Source organism: Setaria viridis, chromosome 5 (genome assembly GCF_005286985.2).
Source record: "Setaria viridis chromosome 5, Setaria_viridis_v4.0, whole genome shotgun sequence".
Classification (NCBI taxonomy): Eukaryota; Viridiplantae; Streptophyta; class Magnoliopsida; order Poales; family Poaceae; genus Setaria; species Setaria viridis.
This window is the reverse complement of record NC_048267.2, coordinates 25919694-25932206: the sequence shown is the minus strand read 5'-3', so window position 1 is coordinate 25932206 and position 12513 is coordinate 25919694. Positions and strand designations below refer to the sequence as shown.

Below are 12513 nucleotides of genomic sequence, written 5' to 3'. Positions count from 1 at the left end.
GGTAAATTGGGAATGGGAGTGCGGTCAGTACTGATTCGCTCTCTCTCGGCTGGGTGCCCAGTGCAACTTTGTAAAGGATGATATAAGCTAGCCCTGTGTGCTCAACCTACACATGTCGTCAGCGTGTATAGGTCGGCATCTCCGCGTCCGCTGGCGCGGGGCTGCACGCGCCCTTGACCGCACCGGACCCGTAAGTCTTCGTCGCCGTGCATCTCCCGTTCCGTCCCACTCCGTTTTCCACGGCTACGCTCCCGATACGGTTTCGGCTACGAGCTGCCAGAAACAACGCTGTCACCTGCCAGCCTGCCAAAAACCCTTGGACAATCTTTCTCTGAATTCCGTTTTATCAGTTTGGCGCTCTGAGGTTAAGAATCGGGACAACAGCTAGAAAAAGAGACGTAACAAAATCCAATGGCTAAAAGTTGCAGCATGAAACTGCTCAGAAATGAGCATGCAAAGTTGGCCGGCCGCTCAGGTCAGGGGAAGCCGTTCTCATCTTCCAGGCTACCGGTCACTGCACGACTCTACTTTCTGCTTCCAGTGTATGCATGACCCCCTAATTTTTACGGCCGCACAAATTCATTCAACTGCAGTACTGCATCTGCATCCAATCGAAAAGGCAAGGGCCTTGTTTATTTTCGGAGTGAAAGCTTCTACATTGTAACTCTTCTCAACTAACGAAAGGAACATAACTAAATTAACACCAGATCATATAGGAGCCAGCATGCATGACATGCATGACAGTGATACTCCCTCCGATTCGGTATATTTCCAAAAAAATTCTCTCAATCCAACATTCCATCCACTTAATGGTTGTCTCGGATCTGATGTGTGACTTTTTATTCTTCTAACCGAGATTGGCTACATGGGCATCAAGAAGTCCAGACCTTAATATATCGCTTGTTTACGAGGACTAGTTAATGGTATCAATAAATGGATGATAAGTAGGATGATAGGTAGAATTGTGTCCCTTGGTCATTGTGCCAAGAGGAAATAGTACTATCAAAAGAGAATGGAGGGAGTAGTATCTAGGACTGTTTGTTTGAGTTTCCTAGCAGCTTCTTAGAGTGAAAAGCCAGAAGCTCAAGTAAACAGCAGATTTCTCGTGCAGCTTCCGAAAAGCGAGATGCTCAGAAAAGCCGAGTTTATATGCGAAGCTAAAAAGCTCAGTTTTCTGAACTTTCCGTAACTTTTTGAGCTCAGAAAGGTAAACACGTTTTCTAAAAGGTAGGGTTGACTTTTTAGAACCAAAAAGCTAGCAACAGCTTTTCAGAAAAGCTCAAAAGTTGCAGGTTAAACAAATAGGCTCTTAAGATAGGACTAGTACGAATGAGAATATAATATTGAGCATAGTCAAGCATATACACGTATATTGATACGAGCCCTGATGTTTCAAAAATTAGACCCTCCTTCAAATAAGCCTGTGATAGTTCAAACTGATGCACGTACGGAGCTCAGTCTATTGTGATAATCAAGAAAAGTCCAACCTATTAATTATTCTTAGCTTTGCCCTAGACGCTACTTTGAAAATGGAAAACTACCTTTGAAACCAAGCAGAGGACCAAATTTGTCATGTTTTAACTTTTAACAATTGGAGGGAGCTCTGTGTCTGATTTTGTAGTTTAAGATTGAAATTGGACTATTGCGATAGTTGTAGGGTACGTTTTGACTTGTGTACGTGGTCTTTATCATAGAGAATCGTGAGACTTGCAACCCTACTAAGTTTTTCGATCATATATATGAAAATTTCATGTTGCTGCTAATACTGCATTACCAAAGAAATTGAGAGTCAAAGCATTGCTGAATGACATTGCAACTTCTCTCAACTGAATAAATTACAGCAACATAAATAATAAGAGAAATTTTAGAGTGCTTCGTCATAGCTGCCAGCATGACAGTGATTGTATTTAAGAAAGAACTGGTACGAACTAGAATATAATATTGAGCATAGTCAAGGATATGCAGATCTATGGATATAAGTCCTGGTGTGCCAGCAATTAGACACTCCTTGGAATTAGCCTCTAATAGTCCTAATTGATGCCTGTACAATGTTCAATCAATCATGATAATCTAGAAAATCCAACCTCTAATCATCCTTGGCCTTGTCCTGCATGCTGCTAGCTGGTCTGGCTCAGCAAGAAAAAACAGTGCTTCACTTGGAGAGGTACTACGTGATTCAAATCTGTTACATTTGAATCACTGCTTGTCACCTACAAAAGTAATTAATAATATTTCCCCTGACATTTTGTGTTTTCAAATGGGGAATTTCTAGGCTTATGTTAGTTACTATCACAAATGCTGGTAATTTGTTTGCTGAGAATGATGTCGTTGGCAGTTTATTAAAGCTGCTAGGAAAGGCAAAAAAAAAAAAACTTAATAAGCTATCGGTCCTTGAGAAAAATGCTAATAAGGACTGCTGAAACTATTCGTCACTCAAAGAATAAGTGTAAAAAAAAGTAGCGTTACCATGCTACTTCTCATTATCCTTCTCTCCAGCACCGTACATCTCTCCCCGTACCAGGTTTGCCAATGCCCTTCTCCTCCGCCTCTCTGCGCTGCCCCTCCCCTACAAGGCTACCATGCGAGGAAGGACAGAAGTGCAAGTTTGTGTGTACTGCAGGGAGTAGATAGTAGAACCACCCATATGTATACTTATTACTCTGTAGTACTACTTTTGAAAATATCTCAAACGTCAACTAATTAACGTTAGAAGTTGCTTTTACGTGTGTGATGGCACATACATGAGACAGTGAACATTGGAACGAATAGATAAAAAAATGAATGTATTGCTGGCGCCATCTAGCGGTAACAGTGTGTACATGTCAAATGCATCACTAGTGCGTACGTATGTAGGAGTGGTAAAGGGTCCTCTAATTTAGCCTAGCAAATTTAAGGATCGGACTCAATAAAAGCCGAACCGTGATAATATATAATTTTAAGCTAAAAATTAGTAGGGCTGGATTGCAAAGAAGACATGAGGGTCACGATCCATTATCTTGTGGTTGATCTCTGAGCTAGCCGATTTACCAACCTTGTCGTGCAGTAGGGACATCTATTAGGCCAGCTAGTAACGTGAGCAGGGACGTCTAACGTGGAAAGGCTAGCTCCAAGCCTCCAAGCAGAGCTGATCTGTTGCAGTGCCGCACAGCTCTAGAAACGGCCTGCACGCCCAAGCCAGGCCACTAACCCCCTGTGAGACATGAGCCGCCGGCCAAAGTTCCGCATCACGTCGCTGCCATCTCTCCCCTGCTTGGTTCTGTTCTTCCCTCACGGAAGGTTCGCTCCTCGTCTCTGCAAGAACTGGAAGATCGAACCGGAGCCGGTAAATCGTGGACCCTAAGAGGATCAAGGTGAGTAATTCGAACGCTACAGTGTCGATTTGTCCGCAAGTTTGAATTGTGAACATCTAGGATTGCTTTGCATGGTGGGTAGGGCAATGATGAATATATTTAGATTCTTGCACGAATTTGTCATCCTACTTCCAAGATTTAGTTTCATCAGTAACTGTAGTAATTAATACATCCTTTTCAGTTCTTCTAGTAAGTCAGTCCACTTAGTCATACTTCATTAGATAAATCGAAGAGTTCGATATTCCTGCAATTAAATCAATTCGGTATATGTGATCTAGACACCTCACGTACTTATGTCATGGTTGCCCCATATGGCCCTTCTTTCTTTGCTGAACCTTCTAACTGCTGGTAAATTAGTGATAGCATTTAGAAAGATGAACAAAATTAAGCTATCAACTGACGGTGACAGCTTTTGAATGTTGCAATTTTTTTTGTGATATTTTGAAATTATGTGCGTCCCTCTACTGAATGCTTGTATTATTGCTACACTTATTGTGAGGATCAACATAATTTAAGTGGAGTCTTTTTACTCTGAATTGCTCAGTTATGCTGTCTAATAATTGTTCCCTTTGATAGCTTTGTTTTTTCTGTCCGATAAGTGTTTAACCGATGGCACTATAATACTCCATGTTTTACTGTCTCGTATGTATTAAACTGATGGCAATGACATTATAATTATAATGGTGTTCCAGAAGTGTATCAGAGGTGCTGGAGCACAATCACATGATGATATTGCCAACTGAAGATGTCAACTTACAGTGAGCATTTTTAATATGCAACTCTGAAGGAGTCAACTGATCGTGCTTGCATTATGAAAGATGGAAGCTTTTTGTGGTACTTTGAACTTTTGTAAATAACTCTATTGAATGTGATGTGTTTGTGTTAAAGCTGTTGTACAACAAAAATTAAAGTGGATGTTAGTCATCGTATTACTATGAATGGTTGTGTCATGTGGCAAAACAGTTCAGGACTTGTGGTCCACTTGGTTACTAGCATCTGATTTACTGTGACGATCGTTCCATTTTACTCTGAACGGTCATGTCATGAACTCATATTTCCTTTGAAGGCTTTGTGTGCGAAACGATGCAGCACAACTAATAAGACCATCTTTTTAATATCTGAATTGTTGAACTGATGGCACTAATCAGGTCATTGTTCGGCACTATACTGATGGCACTAATCAGGCCATTGTTATGCACTATATGATGGCACTAATCAGGCCATTGTTCAGCAAGATTGTAGGATTGCATTTCATTCTTGCAGGTTGGACATAGCTACAAGGATATGTTGTCCTTAAGAGAGCAAGAACAACAGCGTCATGCACTCACCGCAGCTCCACATGAGACGGATGACATGGCGTACAAAGATATTTTACTCGGTCAAAACTACCTCCACGTAGGAAAAATTGGGTTGGAATCCCGATTGAGGATTAAAATTAATCCGATTTAAATAGGAGAAGGGAGTAAATTAAGCTAATATTTTGTTGAAGGGTTTGGTGGCGAGACTCAGGGCTCGACTGGCCCAACTTGTTATCTCCATGAAGCCGAACTCTCAGAGGTTCTCAATTAGCGTCGTGATTATGGTTTCCGCTCCCGAGATTATGGTTTCCACTGTCATTTCCTAAAGACGACTCTCAATCGCCGCACGCAGGGACCCCTTGTCTTTCCTCGCTCCATGTTGGTCTCCCGCGCCATCGCCGGCGATGGCGCCGGCGTCGCTGCTGCCGCACGATGGGCGCGCGCCCTGCACGCACGTGATGTGGAGGTCCACCTTGCACGGCCCGCAGCGGTAGACCCACACGTAGCAGGGCCTGCGGCACGCCGCGCACGTCCCCACCGCGGGCACCGCCGTTAGGGCGTGGCCCGGGTGCAGGTCGCTGCGCGCTGTCTGCGGCAGCCGCGAGCACCGCGGGTGCACGGCGAACCCGCACGGCGCGCAGCGGTAGACGAAGGTGCCCGCGGCGACATCCTCGCGGCATATGTCGCAGCACGAGGCGGCGGCGGCGCGGGAGAGGGTGAGGTCGTGCCACGGGTGCGCGAAGAAGCAGCACAGCGTCTCCCGGTACTTGGCGCAGTCCTCGTGCACGTCGAAGTCGCAGGGGCGGCAGCTGTATCCGGTGCCGGTGCTGATCCTGTCGCCGCACAGGTCGCACCAGCGCGGCAGGGTGTAGGAGGTGAGGTTGAGCTCGTGGGCGGGGTGGGCGAAGTGAGCTACCGACCTTGCTGCCATGGTAAATTGGGAATGGGAGTGCGGTCAGTACTGATTCGCTCTCTCTCGGCTGGGTGCCCAGTGCAACTTTGTAAAGGATGATATAAGCTAGCCCTGTGTGCTCAACCTACACATGTCGTCAGCGTGTATAGGTCGGCATCTCCGCGTCCGCTGGCGCGGGGCTGCACGCGCCCTTGACCGCACCGGACCCGTAAGTCTTCGTCGCCGTGCATCTCCCGTTCCGTCCCACTCCGTTTTCCACGGCTACGCTCCCGATACGGTTTCGGCTACGAGCTGCCAGAAACAACGCTGTCACCTGCCAGCCTGCCAAAAACCCTTGGACAATCTTTCTCTGAATTCCGTTTTATCAGTTTGGCGCTCTGAGGTTAAGAATCGGGACAACAGCTAGAAAAAGAGACGTAACAAAATCCAATGGCTAAAAGTTGCAGCATGAAACTGCTCAGAAATGAGCATGCAAAGTTGGCCGGCCGCTCAGGTCAGGGGAAGCCGTTCTCATCTTCCAGGCTACCGGTCACTGCACGACTCTACTTTCTGCTTCCAGTGTATGCATGACCCCCTAATTTTTACGGCCGCACAAATTCATTCAACTGCAGTACTGCATCTGCATCCAATCGAAAAGGCAAGGGCCTTGTTTATTTTCGGAGTGAAAGCTTCTACATTGTAACTCTTCTCAACTAACGAAAGGAACATAACTAAATTAACACCAGATCATATAGGAGCCAGCATGCATGACATGCATGACAGTGATACTCCCTCCGATTCGGTATATTTCCAAAAAAATTCTCTCAATCCAACATTCCATCCACTTAATGGTTGTCTCGGATCTGATGTGTGACTTTTTATTCTTCTAACCGAGATTGGCTACATGGGCATCAAGAAGTCCAGACCTTAATATATCGCTTGTTTACGAGGACTAGTTAATGGTATCAATAAATGGATGATAAGTAGGATGATAGGTAGAATCGTGTCCCTTGGTCATTGTGCCAAGAGGAAATAGTACTATCAAAAGAGAATGGAGGGAGTAGTATCTAGGACTGTTTGTTTGAGTTTCCTAGCAGCTTCTTAGAGTGAAAAGCCAGAAGCTCAAGTAAACAGCAGATTTCTCGTGCAGCTTCCGAAAAGCGAGATGCTCAGAAAAGCCGAGTTTATATGCGAAGCTAAAAAGCTCAGTTTTCTGAACTTTCCGTAACTTTTTGAGCTCAGAAAGGTAAACACGTTTTCTAAAAGGTAGGGTTGACTTTTCAGAACCAAAAAGCTAGCAACAGCTTTTCAGAAAAGCTCAAAAGTTGCAGGTTAAACAAATAGGCTCTTAAGATAGGACTAGTACGAATGAGAATATAATATTGAGCATAGTCAAGCATATACACGTATATTGATACGAGCCCTGATGTTTCAAAAATTAGACCCTCCTTCAAATAAGCCTGTGATAGTTCAAACTGATGCACGTACGGAGCTCAGTCTATTGTGATAATCAAGAAAAGTCCAACCTATTAATTATTCTTAGCTTTGCCCTAGACGCTACTTTGAAAATGGAAAACTACCTTTGAAACCAAGCAGAGGACCAAATTTGTCATGTTTTAACTTTTAACAATTGGAGGGAGCTCTGTGTCTGATTTTGTAGTTTAAGATTGAAATTGGACTATTGCGATAGTTGTAGGGTACGTTTTGACTTGTGTACGTGGTCTTTATCATAGAGAATCGTGAGACTTGCAACCCTACTAAGTTTTTCGATCATATATATGAAAATTTCATGTTGCTGCTAATACTGCATTACCAAAGAAATTGAGAGTCAAAGCATTGCTGAATGACATTGCAACTTCTCTCAACTGAATAAATTACAGCAACATAAATAATAAGAGAAATTTTAGAGTGCTTCGTCATAGCTGCCAGCATGACAGTGATTGTATTTAAGAAAGAACTGGTACGAACTAGAATATAATATTGAGCATAGTCAAGGATATGCAGATCTATGGATATAAGTCCTGGTGTGCCACCAATTAGACACTCCTTGGAATTAGCCTCTAATAGTCCTAATTGATGCCTGTACAATGTTCAATCAATCATGATAATCTAGAAAATCCAACCTCTAATCATCCTTGGCCTTGTCCTGCATGCTGCTAGCTGGTCTGGCTCAGCAAGAAAAAACAGTGCTTCACTTGGAGAGCTACTACGTGATTCAAATCTGTTACATTTGAATCACTGCTTGTCACCTACAAAAGTAATAAATAATATTTCCCCTGACATTTTGTGTTTTCAAATGGGGAATTTCGAGGCTTATGTTAGTTACTATCACAAATGCTGGTAATTTGTTTGCTGAGAATGATGTCGTTGGCAGTTTATTAAAGCTGCTAGGAAAGGCAAAAAAAAAAAACTTAATAAGCTATCGGTCCTTGAGAAAAATGCTAATAAGGACTGCTGAAACTATTCGTCACTCAAAGAATAAGTGTAAAAAAAAATAGCGTTACCATGCTACTTCTCATTATCCTTCTCTCCAGCACCGTACATCTCTCCCCGTACCAGGTTTGCCAATGCCCTTCTCCTCCGCCTCTCTGCGCTGCCCCTCCCCTACAAGGCTACCATGCGAGGAAGGACAGAAGTGCAAGTTTGTGTGTACTGCAGGGAGTAGATAGTAGAACCACCCATATGTATACTTATTACTCTGTAGTACTACTTTTGAAAATATCTCAAACGTCAACTAATTAACGTTAGAAGTTGCTTTTACGTGTGTGATGGCACATACATGAGACAGTGAACATTGGAACGAATAGATAAAAAAATGAATGTATTGCTGGCGCCATCTAGCGGTAACAGTGTGTACATGTCAAATGCATCACTAGTGCGTACGTATGTAGGAGTGGTAAAGGGTCCTCTAATTTAGCCTAGCAAATTTAAGGATCGGACTCAATAAAAGCCGAACCGTGATAATATATAATTTTAAGCTAAAAATTAGTAGGGCTGGATTGCAAAGAAGACATGAGGGTCACGATCCATTATCTTGTGGTTGATCTCTGAGCTAGCCGATTTACCAACCTTGTCGTGCAGTAGGGACATCTATTAGGCCAGCTAGTAACGTGAGCAGGGACGTCTAACGTGGAAAGGCTAGCTCCAAGCCTCCAAGCAGAGCTGATCTGTTGCAGTGCCGCACAGCTCTAGAAACGGCCTGCACGCCCAAGCCAGGCCACTAACCCCCTGTGAGACATGAGCCGCCGGCCAAAGTTCCGCATCACGTCGCTGCCATCTCTCCCCTGCTTGGTTCTGTTCTTCCCTCACGGAAGGTTCGCTCCTCGTCTCTGCAAGAACTGGAAGATCGAACCGGAGCCGGTAAATCGTGGACCCTAAGAGGATCAAGGTGAGTAATTCGAACGCTACAGTGTCGATTTGTCCGCAAGTTTGAATTGTGAACATCTAGGATTGCTTTGCATGGTGGGTAGGGCAATGATGAATATATTTAGATTCTTGCACGAATTTGTCATCCTACTTCCAAGATTTAGTTTCATCAGTAACTGTAGTAATTAATACATCCTTTTCAGTTCTTCTAGTAAGTCAGTCCACTTAGTCATACTTCATTAGATAAATCGAAGAGTTCGATATTCCTGCAATTAAATCAATTCGGTATATGTGATCTAGACACCTCACGTACTTATGTCATGGTTGCCCCATATGGCCCTTCTTTCTTTGCTGAACCTTCTAACTGCTGGTAAATTAGTGATAGCATTTAGAAAGATGAACAAAATTAAGCTATCAACTGACGGTGACAGCTTTTGAATGTTGCAATTTTTTTTGTGATATTTTGAAATTATGTGCGTCCCTCTACTGAATGCTTGTATTATTGCTACACTTATTGTGAGGATCAACATAATTTAAGTGGAGTCTTTTTACTCTGAATTGCTCAGTTATGCTGTCTAATAATTGTTCCCTTTGATAGCTTTGTTTTTTCTGTCCGATAAGTGTTTAACCGATGGCACTATAATACTCCATGTTTTACTGTCTCGTATGTATTAAACTGATGGCAATGACATTATAATTATAATGGTGTTCCAGAAGTGTATCAGAGGTGCTGGAGCACAATCACATGATGATATTGCCAACTGAAGATGTCAACTTACAGTGAGCATTTTTAATATGCAACTCTGAAGGAGTCAACTGATCGTGCTTGCATTATGAAAGATGGAAGCTTTTTGTGGTACTTTGAACTTTTGTAAATAACTCTATTGAATGTGATGTGTTTGTGTTAAAGCTGTTGTACAACAAAAATTAAAGTGGATGTTAGTCATCGTATTACTATGAATGGTTGTGTCATGTGGCAAAACAGTTCAGGACTTGTGGTCCACTTGGTTACTAGCATCTGATTTACTGTGACGATCGTTCCATTTTACTCTGAACGGTCATGTCATGAACTCATATTTCCTTTGAAGGCTTTGTGTGCGAAACGATGCAGCACAACTAATAAGACCATCTTTTTAATATCTGAATTGTTGAACTGATGGCACTAATCAGGTCATTGTTCGGCACTATACTGATGGCACTAATCAGGCCATTGTTATGCACTATATGATGGCACTAATCAGGCCATTGTTCAGCAAGATTGTAGGATTGCATTTCATTCTTGCAGGTTGGACATAGCTACAAGGATATGTTGTCCTTAAGAGAGCAAGAACAACAGCGTCATGCACTCACCGCAGCTCCACATGAGACGGATGACATGGCGTACAAAGATATTTTACTCGGTCAAAACTACCTCCACGTAGGAAAAATTGGGTTGGAATCCCGATTGAGGATTAAAATTAATCCGATTTAAATAGGAGAAGGGAGTAAATTAAGCTAATATTTTGTTGAAGGGTTTGGTGGCGAGACTCAGGGCTCGACTGGCCCAACTTGTTATCTCCATGAAGCCGAACTCTCAGAGGTTCTCAATTAGCGTCGTGATTATGGTTTCCGCTCCCGAGATTATGGTTTCCACTGTCATTTCCTGAAGACGACTCTCAATCGCCGCACGCAGGGACCCCTTGTCTTTCCTCGCTCCATGTTGGTCTCCCGCGCCATCGCCGGCGATGGCGCCGGCGTCGCTGCTGCCGCACGATGGGCGCGCGCCCTGCACGCACGTGATGTGGAGGTCCACCTTGCACGGCCCGCAGCGGTAGACCCACACGTAGCAGGGCCTGCGGCACGCCGCGCACGTCCCCACCGCGGGCACCGCCGTTAGGGCGTGGCCCGGGTGCAGGTCGCTGCGCGCTATCTGCGGCAGCCGCGAGCACCGCGGGTGCACGGCGAACCCGCACGGCGCGCAGCGGTAGACGAAGGTGCCCGCGGCGACATCCTCGCGGCATATGTCGCAGCACGAGGCGGCGGCGGCGCGGGAGAGGGTGAGGTCGTGCCACGGGTGCGCGAAGAAGCAGCACAGCGTCTCCCGGTACTTGGCGCAGTCCTCGTGCACGTCGAAGTCGCAGGGGCGGCAGCTGTATCCGGTGCCGGTGCTGATCCTGTCGCCGCACAGGTCGCACCAGCGCGGCAGGGTGTAGGAGGTGAGGTTGAGCTCGTGGGCGGGGTGGGCGAAGTGAGCTACCGACCTTGCTGCCATGGTAAATTGGGAATGGGAGTGCGGTCAGTACTGATTCGCTCTCTCTCGGCTGGGTGCCCAGTGCAACTTTGTAAAGGATGATATAAGCTAGCCCTGTGTGCTCAACCTACACATGTCGTCAGCGTGTATAGGTCGGCATCTCCGCGTCCGCTGGCGCGGGGCTGCACGCGCCCTTGACCGCACCGGACCCGTAAGTCTTCGTCGCCGTGCATCTCCCGTTCCGTCCCACTCCGTTTTCCACGGCTACGCTCCCGATACGGTTTCGGCTACGAGCTGCCAGAAACAACGCTGTCACCTGCCAGCCTGCCAAAAACCCTTGGACAATCTTTCTCTGAATTCCGTTTTATCAGTTTGGCGCTCTGAGGTTAAGAATCGGGACAACAGCTAGAAAAAGAGACGTAACAAAATCCAATGGCTAAAAGTTGCAGCATGAAACTGCTCAGAAATGAGCATGCAAAGTTGGCCGGCCGCTCAGGTCAGGGGAAGCCGTTCTCATCTTCCAGGCTACCGGTCACTGCACGACTCTACTTTCTGCTTCCAGTGTATGCATGACCCCCTAATTTTTACGGCCGCACAAATTCATTCAACTGCAGTACTGCATCTGCATCCAATCGAAAAGGCAAGGGCCTTGTTTATTTTCGGAGTGAAAGCTTCTACATTGTAACTCTTCTCAACTAACGAAAGGAACATAACTAAATTAACACCAGATCATATAGGAGCCAGCATGCATGACATGCATGACAGTGATACTCCCTCCGATTCGGTATATTTCCAAAAAAATTCTCTCAATCCAACATTCCATCCACTTAATGGTTGTCTCGGATCTGATGTGTGACTTTTTATTCTTCTAACCGAGATTGGCTACATGGGCATCAAGAAGTCCAGACCTTAATATATCGCTTGTTTACGAGGACTAGTTAATGGTATCAATAAATGGATGATAAGTAGGATGATAGGTAGAATCGTGTCCCTTGGTCATTGTGCCAAGAGGAAATAGTACTATCAAAAGAGAATGGAGGGAGTAGTATCTAGGACTGTTTGTTTGAGTTTCCTAGCAGCTTCTTAGAGTGAAAAGCTAGAAGCTCAAGTAAACAGCAGATTTCTCGTGCAGCTTCCGAAAAGCGAGATGCTCAGAAAAGCCGAGTTTATATGCGAAGCTAAAAAGCTCAGTTTTCTGAACTTTCCGTAACTTTTTGAGCTCAGAAAGGTAAACACGTTTTCTAAAAGGTAGGGTTGACTTTTCAGAACCAAAAAGCTAGCAACAGCTTTTCAGAAAAGCTCAAAAGTTGCAGGTTAAACAAATAGGCTCTTAAGATAGGACTAGTACGAATGAGAATATAATATTGAGCATAGTCA

At 44.7% G+C, this 12513-nt stretch overlaps 2 protein-coding genes across 2 annotated transcripts; both read right to left on the bottom strand.

Annotated features, from left to right (window-relative positions):
* Positions 1–4970: 4970 nt before the first annotated feature.
* On the bottom strand, positions 4971–5579 carry LOC117856359 (uncharacterized). The gene has a single exon (XM_034738740.1). The coding sequence runs from the start codon at positions 5577–5579 to the stop codon at positions 4971–4973; it is 609 nt and encodes a 202-aa protein (XP_034594631.1).
* Positions 5580–10479: 4900 nt separating this feature from the next.
* LOC117856356 (uncharacterized) lies at positions 10480–11157 on the bottom strand. The gene has a single exon (XM_034738739.2). It carries the CDS (start codon positions 11155–11157, stop codon positions 10480–10482), a length of 678 nt encoding a protein of 225 aa, XP_034594630.2.
* Between the last annotated feature and the right edge of the window lie 1356 nt (positions 11158–12513).